The sequence below is a fragment of the Podarcis filfolensis genome, assembly GCF_964270895.1.
Source record: "Podarcis filfolensis genome assembly, chromosome: 5".
NCBI lineage: Eukaryota > Metazoa > Chordata > Lepidosauria > Squamata > Lacertidae > Podarcis > Podarcis filfolensis.
This window is the reverse complement of record NC_139608.1, coordinates 30,211,679-30,225,576: the sequence shown is the minus strand read 5'-3', so window position 1 is coordinate 30,225,576 and position 13,898 is coordinate 30,211,679. Positions and strand designations below refer to the sequence as shown.

Sequence of the window (13,898 nt, the reverse complement as noted above, 5' to 3'; positions counted from 1 at the left end):
TGTCTTCTCTTACAGTAAATGTTTCTCTCTCTAAAATTAGGCCCACTTCCAAGTGGAAAAAGCCTTTGTGTTGAAGGTTGCATTTGAACGCCAACTAATTGGTTAAGAGCCTATAATTCGGTATTGGGTAGGCAAGGAAGGAGGTCGGGTGTGTGCTTCCACTGCTTGGATTTGAAATCTGAGACCAAGTAATTCCTTGTATGGATTAGAAATTTAAGTATACAGGAGTTGTGAGAGAACATGAAACCAAAGGTGCAAGCAGCGTTTATATCTAAAGTAACACAAAAGTGAGGGGGAGGGAGCAAGAAATCCCTCTCACTCCAAACCCAAAATAATTAAAATAAGTGAACAGGGAAGTTCTGCCACATGTGTAACTTGACATGCTCTTTTACTTTTTTACTAGTACTCTAAATTATGGACTATATACCAGATTTGTTTCTAATCTTGGGCTAGCAAAATGGTCCAATCACATTTAGGCTATCTTCATATATATTTCAGAAGTTCAAGAGCTTTCCTCTCTATTTCTGCTGAAAGAGGATAGAAATGTGTTGCCTTTTGTATTCCCATACTCCCCCCCCTTTGTTTACTGTAGCCCCTCTTTCTCCTTCTGTTTCCTAGACCTATACTTTGACCACACCACTTTGTACCTTCCCCCTCCTCTAAGCTTCCAGTCTCTTCCATATGTACAACACTTCCTGTTTTTAGATCTTGGGCTGCAGCTTTCCTTGGAAATGAAGGAGTTAAAACTGAGCTCTAAGAGAAAGCAAAGCATTGCGAGGTGTTTCTGTGCTTTACTTCAGTTTTCTAAATGCTGTGCAGAAAATTCGTCATGCTTTCCCCCCTCAGTTTTTGTGAGTCACACAATTTTAATCCCCATGCATTGCTTTGAAATTGTCAGCCCTGCTATCTTGCACTATCCATTATGTTTCCATTTTGCTGCTGCAGTAATGGGACCAAGAGCTCTAAATTCACGCTCTTCCAGTGCAAAAAAAGAAGCATGAAAAGCATACTGTTTGTATTCTAGTTGCTCTTTAAAAATTCCCCCTGTAGTTGGTCTGTATGGGTCAAGATCTGTAATGAAATAATAATAATAATAATAATAATAATAATAATAATAATAATAATAATAATAATATTTATATATACCCCTCCCATCTGACTGGGGTTTCCCCAGCCACTCTGGGCAGCTGCCAACAGGGCTGCCTTCAGATGTCTTTTAAAAATCAGATAGTTGCTTATTTCCTTGACATATGCTGGGAGGGCATTCTACAGGGCAGGCGCCACTACCGAGAAGGCCCTCTGCTTGGTTCCCTGTAACATCACTTCTCACAGTGAGGGAACCGCCAGAAGGCCCTCAGAGCTGGACCTCAGTGTCTGGGCTGAATGATGGGGGTGGAGACGCTCCTTCAGGTATAGTGGACTGAGGCTGTTTAGGACCTTAAAGGTCAGCACCAACACTTTGAATTGTGCTCAGAAACGTACTGGGAGCCAATGCAGGTCTCTCAGGACCAGTGTTATATGGTCTCAGCGGCCACTCCCAGTCACCAGTCTAGCTGCCGGACATCCCTTTAAAACAAACAAACAAAAAAAAACCTTCTTTGAAAAGAAGAAAAGAGAGACCTGGAACACTAGCTGTAAATAAAAATTGCTTTGAGAAAGAACACAAGACTCTTCTGTTCTTGGGACAATTCTGTCCCAAAAAAACATTCTATAGTGAGAGGACACGGGGTAGGAAACCTCAGACCTGGGGGCCAAAGGTGACTCTCCAGGCCTCTTTACCTGACTCATAAGATTCTCCCCAGGCCACACACTTTCCAAAGACACACTCCCCTCACTAGCCCTACTTTCCACTCCCCTTGTGAGCTTTTCGTTGGCTGGGATGTGTCCTCGAACTCGCATAATGATTGCCTGAGCACACGTTTTGTTTGTGTGTGTGAAGAAGCCAGCCTACAGTCCAAAGGCAAAATTCACATTTTGTTGCTCTGCCCTCTTTTGCCTCTGGCACCATCCCCATGTGGTCCGCAGAAGCTTGCCCCCAAGGAAATCAGGTTCCACTAGCCAGAAAAGGATTCCCCGGCCCTGCTAATATGGTTTTCAGGTTTTGACTTGTAGAGTGACTTAATGAGCAACAGTTGGATTAAAAAGTTAAAAACAAACCTGTCTGGCACCAGCATCTAATTTTGCACGACCATCCCCAGGGATGGGCCTTCATGTGCCAACTGGCATACAATTCCTGCCCAGGATTCTTTCCTTGTATGGAAGTTTCACACTCTTTCAGGACACACAGTAAGTGCATCAATAGCAGGTTGTGGTTCCACAAACCATTCATTGCTCATACTTTCAATTACAGTGGTACCTCGGGTTACATACGCTTCAGGTTACAGACTCCGCTAACCCAGAAATAGTACCTTGGGTTAAGAACTTTGCTTCAGGATGAGAACAGAAATCGTGCTCTGGTGGCGTGGCAGCAGCAGGAGGCCCCATTAGCTAAAGTGGTGCTTAAGGTTAAGAACAGTTTCAGGTTAAGAACGGACCTCCGGAACGAATTAAGACTTAACCTGAGGTACCACTGTATTACTATTAATTCAATTTATATCCCACACTTCCTTCTGTCGGAGCCCAGAGCAGCAAACATAGAAATAATTGTGATATTAAATGGATATTATCTTATCTTGAATAAAGCCTTATTAGTAATTCTGCTTCTCTCACACACCGGGGAGCGGGGGGGGAGGGGACTGCCCTCAAGAGTGGCATTTCAGGTCTACTTTGTCATAAGCCAGAGTCACTTGGCCATAGTTTTCTTCCATTCCATTTCACAGCTTTTTGGGTGAACATGCATGAATATTTGTCCCCAAAATTGAGCTTACTAGCAACAGTAAAGCATTTAAAGAAAGAAAGAATGTATTATAGAAGCTACTCAAATGCATCCTTAAAACAGTCTTCACAGTTGCCAGGAATCATCAAATGCCTGAGTAAACAGAACAGCTTTTTAACCCCTTCCCCCGCTTCCTGAAAATCAATAATCAGGAAGACAGACAGACAGGCCTTATCAGGGAGGGCATTCCACAAACAGGTAACTGCCATTGAAATGGCCCTGTCATGCCATGGTCAACATCACCTGGGCAGCCCAGTTGTGTGATGTGAGTGCATCTTAAAGCTATCCTACAAATTAGTGGCCTTAAAAAAGCAAAGACTAAAGCCAATGGTTTTCCCAGTAGTGATGTATGGAAGTGAGAGCTGGACCATAAAGAAGGCTGATCGCCGAAGAATTGATGCTTTTGAATTATGGTGCTGGAGGAGACTCTTGAGAGTCCCATGGACTGCAAGAAGATCAAACTGATCCATTCTGAAGGAAATCAGCCCTGAGTGCTCACTGGAAGGACAGATCGTGAAGCTGAGGCTCCAGTACTTTGGCCACCTCAAGAGAAGAGAAGACTCCCTGGAAAAGACCCTGATGTTGGGAAAGATTGAGGGCACAAGGAGAAGGGGACGACAGAGGACGAGATGGTTGGACAGTGTTCTCGAAGCTACCAGCATGAGTTTGACCAGGAGGCAGTGGAGGACAGGATTGCCTGGCATGTTCTGGTCCATGGGGTCACGAAGAGTCGGACACGACTAAACGACCACAACAAAGCCAATGGCAGCTAAAAGATGTTGCTGCTAACCAAACTTGTGACATCAGCTTTTGAATTCTCAGCCATCCAACAAAATACAAGAAGTGATTTGCTTTGATATCATCGCTGGCTACGTTGTACGTGACAGCAGTAGTGAGGCAGAGTACTGTTCACTTTTTAAGTCTTTTGACTCCCAGTGTCTTGTCTTCAACCATTCTGCAGTTGTGGTTCTGAACCAGAACAGTTGCTTCTTGTTCAGCAAAACACATTTGTAAAAGTGAGGACGAAATGATGACAGAAGAGCATTCACACAAAAAGCTAAAATTCCCCCCAACTATGCTGATGTGACCTGATGAGAAAAGACCTAGTTAGCCTTTTGCTATGATCTTGACCTCGTGACCCAGTTGAAAAAGTCACTACAGGCACTGTCCGTTACTAAATGTGTCCCATGGTCATCAAAGGAATTGTAACACTTCAGAAATGAGTGATTCATGCAGGAATTGAAGGCAAAAGCTGCTGTTCATGGGCCTTCAGTCTTGATTTGGGGATGGGGATGGGGTGTTCTTCAATAGTTCTGTGACCTTCACTGCTGCGTGTGTGAGAGCATTCTGGGAAAGTGCCTTGTATGTGACAGCCAAATATTGACTCTTTAGCACCACGTCTCTATTCTTTAAGACCTTCACAGATATATTTAATCAAGATTTAATCAACTTAAAAGGAGCTGCGTAAAGGCAGTATAATATATTTGGGGTTTTAGCTCATCAAGGAGGATTGTGAATTAAGCACAAAAGGAGGCCAGGAGGAGTCTTGGAAATAAAAGCAGGGAGATGATAAGAAACTTATCCTTGAGAGGGACATCTGAGAATGTATAGGGAGTCCCAAGGAGAGAGAAATTTCATACGGTGCTTGGTAGGGAAGAAGCAGGGAGATAGAAAACACAAATCCCATGGATAGCAAACCACTTAGAACTTCTATGCCGTGAATCATTTTATCAACTCCTATTGTATCACCACGCACCTTGTCTCTAAACTGAGAAGTCCCAAATGCTTCAAGCTTTCCTCACAGGGAAGTTGCTTCATCAGCTTTGATCAGCTTCTTCCAATGTTAACTTGGATGTTATATATTGCCTCATTCTTCACATGACAGGAATGGGTTTAGCAGGTTTCGTTCATGAGAAACTGAAGTTCTGAGCAAGTAACCTAAATGGAATGAATTGCCATGCAGTTTTCCAGTTACATTATTGATCTTATTTGACTGCATTGACTTGGCTAGAAGATGCAAAGCAGTCTTTATTTGTACTAAATTAAGACTGGTGTAGAAATACGTAGGCTTTAGAGTTTTGCAGCAGCACACACCCCTCCAATGCCTTAACAGGCATGTATCTAAGTTTTAGCAGTTCTTTAGCAATTTGTAAATTGTTGCCACATGGGTGAAAATTAGAGCATTTTGCTCCAATCTCCTTGATTTGTTTTATTGGAGATAAGGAGTATGGTTTTGAGGGATCTGTAGTTGGGGAGGAAACTGAATGACAAAGTGATCAACTCTGAAAAGCAGGTGGTGTAAAACATATATATATATATTGCACTAGTATGTGTCCCAAAGTTTCCTGGAACTCTCATGGATCAAGAAAGTTGGTTTTCCCATTGCCAGGTTGCACGAGGAAATACAGAGAACACAACTCCTATTCAAAACAGGCTTTTTAAAGTATGTGGGAGAAAGATTTTCCTCTTGCAGTGAGATGTGCTAGCACAAATTGATATTTTTTCAGTCTTTAATAATCCAGCTCTTCATGGCTTGCCATATCTTTAACCAAGACATATCTTTGCACAAGAAACTATGTTCATAAAAAGTGGAGCCCTTTTTTCCCCCTTTTAAAGATGAAATTTGCTCTTTTGGTTTTGATGGTCCCTGCTGTGAAGTTTAGCATTTTTAACCTGCTTCTTTCTCTGCACTCCAGTAATATTTCCTGTTGTTATTTCGTTCACAGCAATATAAACTACAGAAAGGCAGAGGTAAATTATGCAACTATGCTGGTGTAACTTACCTATTTTCCAAACTCTAAACAGGAGCAGGGGCTCAGCCAACCCAAGCCTAGCAGAGGGGAAATAACCTCTTAAAACAGAGTTTGACGTACACCACTTTTTGCCAGTATAACTTTCTCTGGGTTACTTAGTCACATGTCTCTCCCCCCACCCAATGTCTTGTCCCCACCATTCCCCTGGAACATCCTTTTGTGGGGACTTAATTCAGTGTCAGCTTTGCTAGCTGAGTCCCAGTTGAGCTGAGATCAAGGAGCTATGCTGGCATATATCTGGCTGAGCTGGAGCTATGCCTATATGCTGGTCTCAAAAGTACCATGCCAAGATGACAGGAGTGAATTACTGTAACTGAAAATGTCTCTGAGACTTGAGTGGGGGGTGCTACTTGGGTGAAAGGCGGGGTATAAATGAAATAAGCACATCTCTGTTATCTGTGTGCTGTCTCCAGGTGGTTATGTACATTGGCCAAGTCTCAAAGGACCTGCTCAAGTGGCCCCGCCCTTGTTCTCCACCTGTTGTCAAGCTAGAAAAAAGGACCACTGCAGAGTATGGAATGCCATCCACACATGCAATGGCAGCAACCGCCATTTCTTTTACCTTTGTGGTTACAACTGTGAACAAGTACAAGGTAGGCATGCAGTGTGGTGTATTGGATAAGGCAAACTTTTCGTGTCAGTGACACACTCTTTAGAAATGCATCATTTCATGACACAGTACAGTAGTACCTCGGGTTACAGATGCTTCAGGTTACAGACTCTGCTAACCCAGAAATAGTACCTCGGGTTAAGAACTTTGCTTCAGGATGAGAACAGAAATCGTGCTCTGGCGGTACAGCGGCAGCGGGAGGCCCCATTAGCTAAAGTGGTGCTTAAGGTTAAGAACAGTTTCAGGTTAAGAACGGACCTCCGGAACAAATTAAGTTCTTAACCCAAGGTACCACTGTAATTCAGTTTTACTAGCAAACTGGAGGTTAAACTAACCCCTTTCCAGCCCCAGAAAGTGTAGCCTCTCCAAAAACTCTGGCTTAAATCTAAGAAGTGTAGGCTTGGTGTGTCCCCTTTCTCTCCCTCCCACACCATTTCAGGCAAACTTGCCCCACTGATCTTGCCACACAGGGGCAGCTCTGGCTGAATCCAGCATGATCTAAAAGCCTTTCCCCACCTACTCTGCAGCAGGACCCCACATTCTACACGTTCATCTGTATAAAGGTATCATGACCACTTTGTTTTCAAGCCATTACCCAATAGTTTCTGTTATGTGCCTTTTCCAGTGATCTGAATCTCTCTTTCTGAGGTGAGCTTTTCGCTTAGATCATTCCTAAGGATTTATAGCCAATTTATTTGTTTGTGCTGATGTGAAGTTAGAATATTCTGTTCCATTTGGCTCCTGTCTGCTATTCTGTTACATAACCATACAGTTTGGAGACCTTATTTAGGAGCCCTTCACAATTGAATTTTGTATTCTCGACTGGCTTTGCCATCTGGAAATGTGGCTACATCCACTGCTTGATTCCATATATTTATATGAACAGGTCTAACAGCACAGCTCCAAATACGGAGGTGAGGTCCTCCTCACTATCTGTTGTCTTCTTCATCCAGTCTTGGTCTAAATAGAGTGCAGCTTTTGCATTTTCCATTCCTAGGGCTCAATACCACCTGTGGAGGTTGAAATCTTTATCCTTTTCCAACAATTGTAGGTGATGAATTTATTCTAAGGATAGCATTACAAATCATCACTGCTAGATATTTCAGCCCATGTTGTTTGGAAACATTACTTGAATTCATCAAACTACTGATATTCCAGAATGCAGTTGGTTCTGAATTAGAATGGCCTGGCCATTGATAAAAGTCTGATGGTGCCTTATTTGATTCTTTGTGATATATGCATTATCTGCTATTAATGTTTCTTTCACTCCCCTTTTATGTTTACAGTACCCACTTGAACTAGGACTGCTGGGAGCCTTCTTATTTTCAACTCTGGTATGCCTCAGCAGAATTTACACTGGAATGCACACAGTTTTGGTAAGGTCTCTCCTTAGTTTATTGCCCATTTATTAGGAATTTATATCCTGAAGCATGAACATAAACCAGTGCACGTTAAAAGCAAATGACACACAAAAACTGCCTAAATCGTAGTTAAGCCCTCTTCTGGAAATAGCACATAAACTTGCAGCTCAACCTATTCTGCATCCATTTTCTCTCTTTTCGACCTATCTTTTCCATGCAAAGCTCATGTATGTAACATATAATAAACAAGTAAGGCTGTTGTCATGTTGCAGTTCTCTTGGTGGCTGACAGGTGGCTGCTGCAAATAAGAGCATGATGGTAGACTTCTGATAGCTGTTGGCCATTGGATGAGGAAGACAGAAGAAGGCGGGTATAAATAAAGGGAGGGGTGGCTTTGGTGGCCTCTAAAGGGAGCGGGTGGGGTAGATGGGGTTGGTAAGTGAAGCAGAAGCACAGCCCCTGGTTTATAAATAATACCCTATGCTTGAACATCGTCAGCCTCTCTCACTGCACCCATAGATTGAGCACCATTCTTTAGGCATCTCTTGTATTTACTGTAGGTACCCCTTGGGGCAAAGCCTTACTGGTAGAATTAAGTACAATAGCTTGCTGGCTTAGTGGTGAGCTGGACTTTCTGCTCCTTCTTCTCCCAGGGCTACAAGTATTTCTGGTGACTGGGAAGGGCTGCAAAGCTGGTGATTTGCTTGCTGGAATGCGTCATCTTGACTCATAGTATATTATATGACTACTCCTACATGTAGCCCCTTTCATTGAAAATTAGGCCTGATGTAGCTTATGTAGTGAGAAGAGGTGTGCATCATTTTTCACAGCGCCGCTAGCTGATTCTATACCATGAGCCTCCTGGATTCACACATGACATTTGCTTGTTTACCATCCTCATCAGGCACATGGGTAAAGGTCTTGACCTCAGTAGATCAAACCAATAATTTGAAAGGGAGGATGTCTCCAGTCTAGATTTAACTAATGACCTTAAGTCAGTCAGTAAAAATTCTCTGCATATTTCCCTTGATAAGTGATAAGAGGAGACTTTTCTAAATTCAGATGGGGTTGGTGGTAGAGAGAAGCCCTTTGTTGACATTCTTGAAAGAACAAAGCTACTTTAATTTGGGTTTGGAGGGGAGTCCCCTTCCTTTCAATAGATTTAAATTATAGTTCTGTGAGCTTTTTTGCTATCACAAGAACATGAAATACAATGCAGTCCTGTGCATGCCTATTCAGAAGTAAGGTCCATTCAATGAGACTTAGTCCCAGGTACGTGACTGTTGAATTGTAGCCTTAAAAGATTTTAATATGGTTGCATAATTGGTTTATATATTTTTGTAAATCACTTAGAGGCCTACTGTGGCATTTAGCAGTATATAAAATAATAAAGAATAATAATAATAATGTAGCAACAAAAAACTGTTCTACAATTTAAATCTATTTGAATAAACTTAGTTATCTGTATCTAATGTAGAAGATTTCTTGAATCTTATCCTAATTCTAGAATAACTTCCACTCTTCTTTCACAACACCCTGGAATGTTGTAGATTCCAGCATCATGGAGGATGTAAAATGGTGGTCTGACTATCAACACAGTTGCTGCTACTATCACCTGCAGTGAAGGGGGGGGGGACTAAAAAATAATAGCAAAATTGGAAGTCTGTGCTAATGGTCAAAACAAAAAAAAAAAATTTTTTTTCTTCCAGTAGCACCTTAAAGACCAACTAAGTTAGTTCTTGGTAATTACCAAGAACTAGCTTAGTTGGTCTTTAAGGTGCTACTGGAAGAAAAAAAATTTTTTTTTTGTTTTGACTATGGCAGACCAACACGGCTACCTATCTGTAACTGTGCTAATGGTGAATTCGATCCCTGAGAAACTGTTGGAGAGATTCCTTGCTTTGCTCTTGCCCTAATAAATTCAACGGTGCCCACAATATATTTGCATCTGCACCCAAAGATGGAGAATTTCAAGAAGCCATTAGTACATAGCTCTAGGTTAAACGACTTGGAGGTTCTGTTTACCATCAAGTGGTATATACATTTTATTTAAATAATATGTAGCATATTATTACAAAAGTTGGGTGTAACCCCCCACTCTCTACCGAGCCGTAGCGAAATTTCAGGGGTGTTCCAGGAGCTCACCCAGGGTCTGTGTTCCTTTGGAAAATTGAAGATGTGGTGGAGGTGGTCTTAGCTTTAAGAAATATGATTTATTCACCTATTTACACCTTCAGTCTGCATGGAGGGAGTCGAGAGCTTACAGCATGGTCATCTCAAGCAGGGCTTGTTTCCCACAGCAGTGCAGCTCTGGAGTCAGAGGCATCACAACCAGTCAGCCTTCAGCCAACCGTCCCAAGATGGATCTCTGTCTTCTCTTTCTACCCCCTCTCTTCTTCTTCCCCCTCTCTTCTTCTTCCCTTACTAAAAAGCACTCTTTTCCTGTCACATTTTGTCATGTTAATGCCTCTATCCCAGGTGAGCCCCTGGCTTGGAAAGGAACCGTAGCCTGTATTTATCCACTGGCCTGCCATCTTCCCTTCAATACTCCAAATAATCAAAATCAAAATTTCTAGGGTTTAGCTCCCCACCACCACCCTGCATACCGATAACAATATTCTTCATTTTACATTCACCATGGACTGCAGATGTGTTGACATGATTTTAACATTTTATTCTTCTCGCATGTAATTGACAGTAGCTGAAGTCCTCTAAATGGTTCTTTCTTTCTTTCTTTCTTTCTTTCTTTCTTTCTTTCTTTCTTTCTTTCTTTCTTGCTTCTCTTAATAAATTCCACTCTGACCTGACAAAGCTGGTTTCAGGCTGCTCAGCAGCAATCCAGACTTCAGTGTTAACATATGTTTTTGCCTGAAGATGCCTGTGCTGATCTACGGAGAGGCATAACTTAAATCCTTTGAACTGCATTCATCTACTTTTGCGATGGTTTTCTCCTTAATCTTTTCATTAATAGAGCTTCCTCCTTGTGCAAAAGTGGATGAAGGAAACATAATCCTCCTTTGAAATTAAGAGATTTAACAGATTATGGGCGGGGAAGGGCTTGGCATGAACAGAAACCTGTTGTTTAAACTTGCTTTAGATGTGTTCCTGAAACTATGTGCTTCAGTGAATTTGTCGCCAGTTTTTATTTGGGGGTTATATTGATGGTTTCATTGTCCTTTGGCAAGCAAAAAGAATGAAAATATCTATAGGGTTCTCCATGTGTACGGTGTGCACCAGAGGTGCCAGTATTTGGGCACACTTAGATATTTTTGAGTGAGTACTGTCAGCGACACTCTGGTCACTTCTGCCCCCTATCCCTGCCACACACACAGCAGGAAGAGTGTGTCAGCAAATACACTTTGCTTTTACAAGGGCTGTGGGTTAAAGTCAGATCTGGTAGACTTGATGTGAGCCTTGAAAAACACCCAAGAGACAGAAAATGCAAAAGACTCTGATTCTTCCAGCTTCCTCCTTCCTTCAGCTGCATGCCCTTTTCCAAGGGAGAAAAAGCTAACACGGTTGTGCTGGTACTGCAGTAGAAGTTTCAAATATGACCATAAACACAATAGCTTTAAAATAATAATGATAACAACAATGGGAGATCTATGAAGGAAACAGAGAAATTCATAGAGGCTTGGAAATAATGTGGTCTGGATTCTCTGGAACAAATTAAGAAAGTACTACATAAATACTCAGGATAAAAGTTCTCCTTCTTGTTTTAGCCTTTGAGTTTTGCTGCATAGGAATATGGTTGCAGGTGTTACTGTTGATGATGCAAATACATGAAATGGTAGGAAAATAACTTTTAGCAAAGAACTGATGCAGAATGCACAGAATGTTACCAGGCAAGGAAATCACCTGCAAGGAAAAAAGTTTTCTGGGTTGATATTTCTCCCATTCCTCCCCCCCCCCCCCCTGTGTTTGTCAGCTGGAACTAAATAAGGTAATTTATTTTTTGTGGTGCCAGGTAGATGAATCTATATGCACACTTTTAAATGGGCATGCAATTGTTCAAGTCCTTATCCAAATGCATTATAAAGGAAGTGATTCATCTGTTAATCATTAACCTGGTAATACATAAAGCAAGATGACACAAGTTCCAGGGCCATAGCCTCAGAGGCCAGGGGTTGCTATGAGGCTTTAGAGCCCTTCCTGAATTTTCAGCATTTTATTATTTCATTTGATTAAAGTTAATCTTTAGCCCCTGTACTTCATTCTTGAACAACCATGCATGTTTTCCCTTATATGCCCGTAAGTAAACTGTGGCCCCACCTTCCTCTGTCCCACTTAACTGGTTTGCAAAAGGAGACAAACATTTGAAACTTTTTTGGTTATGAAATTATACATTTAACTTAAATTAATTTGCTTAATTTGCCTATATTTAGGCTTCCTGGGTAGCCTTAAGGTCCATTTAATTCGACAGTGGTCTTGCAAAGCTCCAAAATGCATTAACTTCAAAACAATTTGGCTCTGTTTTTCATAGGTTTTCTGCTCAGCATAGTTACATGTTCAATATACGTAATATGCTCAAGCATCACAACTCAGTGATCTTCAGCAATTCATCAGATACCTATTCTTACAGTTACTTTAGGAGAAGGATGGTCTGCTTGAAGGAAATGAGAATGCGCTGTATGCCTAACACCTCTATGTCTTTCTAGGACGTGATTGTTGGCAGCCTGATCTCAGCTATATTAACTGCTCTGGCTTATCCAACTTGGGACCTCCTTGATCACCTGATGCTGACCAGCCCCTGGTGTCCCATGTTCTGCATCGTTGTCCCCCTCATCTTATGCTACAACTACCCCAAACTGGATTACTATAGCCCTACTAGGGCAGACACAACCACTATTCTGGGAGCTGGAGCTGGAGCAATTACAGGGTTCTGGATAAACAACCACTACGTTTCAAATGTTTCGGCTGAAGAAGCAACACACAGCATCCCTTCTGTCACTGGCGAAATGCTCTCGATGGTTCTTGCACAGTTTTTGGTGGGAATTGCTGTACTGCTGATTATACGGCAAATCATCAAAAGCCTGGCTCTTAAATCACTGTGTTCTTGGTACAAGGTTTCTATTAATGACATTGAAGCTATGCAGCAAATAGAAATTGAAGTGCCCTATAAATTTATAACCTATTCTACCATCGGCCTGAGTGCTACAGTGCTCGTGCCATTGCTGCATAAATTATTGGGCTTAAACTGAATGCTGCACACTTTTTTTAAAAGAAGCAGTCCAGATTATAGGGTGCAATAAAAATGCACGCAGAAGCAAAAACTTGAGCAGCAAAGTGTCGTGCCTTCCTGCATAGCTCTACGACATAGATAATAGTGGAGATCTCAACTGAGTTTCCAATAATTTTTGTTCGCTGCAATCTTTTAACACGCTGTGGCTGCTTCAGCGACTATGGCTGTCTGAGCTAAACATCTACTGCAACTAGAAGCCTGCCATGATAGACAGTCAGATCTGTTCTTCCGAGATCTAGTGGTCTGAAGTTTCTTCAGGGTTGTCAAACCTCAAAAATAAGCCCTTCAAGGGATGCAGCCAGATCAGGGTAGTTGGAGAAGAGCCTCCTTTTTAAAGAAAACAAAGCAAAACTACAAAGTACAGTGGTACCTTGGGTTACAGACGCTTCAGGTTACAGACACCGCTAACCCAGAAATAGTACCTTGGGTTAAGAACTTTGCTTCAGGATGAGAACAGAAATCATGCAGCGGTGGCAGCAGGAGGCCCCATTAGCTAAAGTGGTACCTCAGGTTAAGAACAGTTTCAGGTTAAGAATGGACCTCCAGAACAAATTAAGTTCTTAACCCGAGGTACCACTGTAATTATCTTTACAAGCTTAACAGTCTGAGAATTGGGAGGAAGATAGGCACTCGCAGGGAGAAATAAGATGCTGTATACAGGGAAGCTGGGTTGGCACTGAATCTGGCTGCTCATCTAGCAGGATGACGAACACTGAAGTCATATATTGCAAAACAGACTCCCGGTCATACAAATTCACATGTATGGGTATAATTATGTTGTGTTCTTAACACATCCATGTTATTAAATTAAGCTGTGTCATGTCTGAAGCTGTGCCCTGGTATGCTATGGCATTGGCCCAGAATGTTGAAAATAATCACTGTTGCTGTGACTTTAGGCCACCAAGGAATGAATTGCAAGGACCGAGTAACTGATGGCAAGTGCAAATGTGATTGCAGATTTATTTTTTGAAGAAGAAGAAGAGTTTGGATTTGATAT

The 13,898-nt window shown here is 41.9% G+C and overlaps 1 protein-coding gene across 1 annotated transcript in view; it reads left to right on the top strand.

Moving 5' to 3' along the window:
- SGPP2 (sphingosine-1-phosphate phosphatase 2) overlaps nt 1-12,937 on the top strand; it is a 29,885-nt gene extending 16,948 nt beyond the window's left edge. Inside the window, exons 3-5 of the mRNA XM_083613884.1 lie at nt 6,102-6,281; nt 7,585-7,674; nt 12,318-12,937. Of these exons, the coding sequence (XP_083470010.1) occupies nt 6,102-6,281; nt 7,585-7,674; nt 12,318-12,860 (813 nt within the window). The 3' untranslated portion in view covers nt 12,861-12,937. The remainder of the gene's footprint in view (nt 1-6,101; nt 6,282-7,584; nt 7,675-12,317) is intronic.
- Nucleotides 12,938-13,898: the final 961 nt, after the last annotated feature.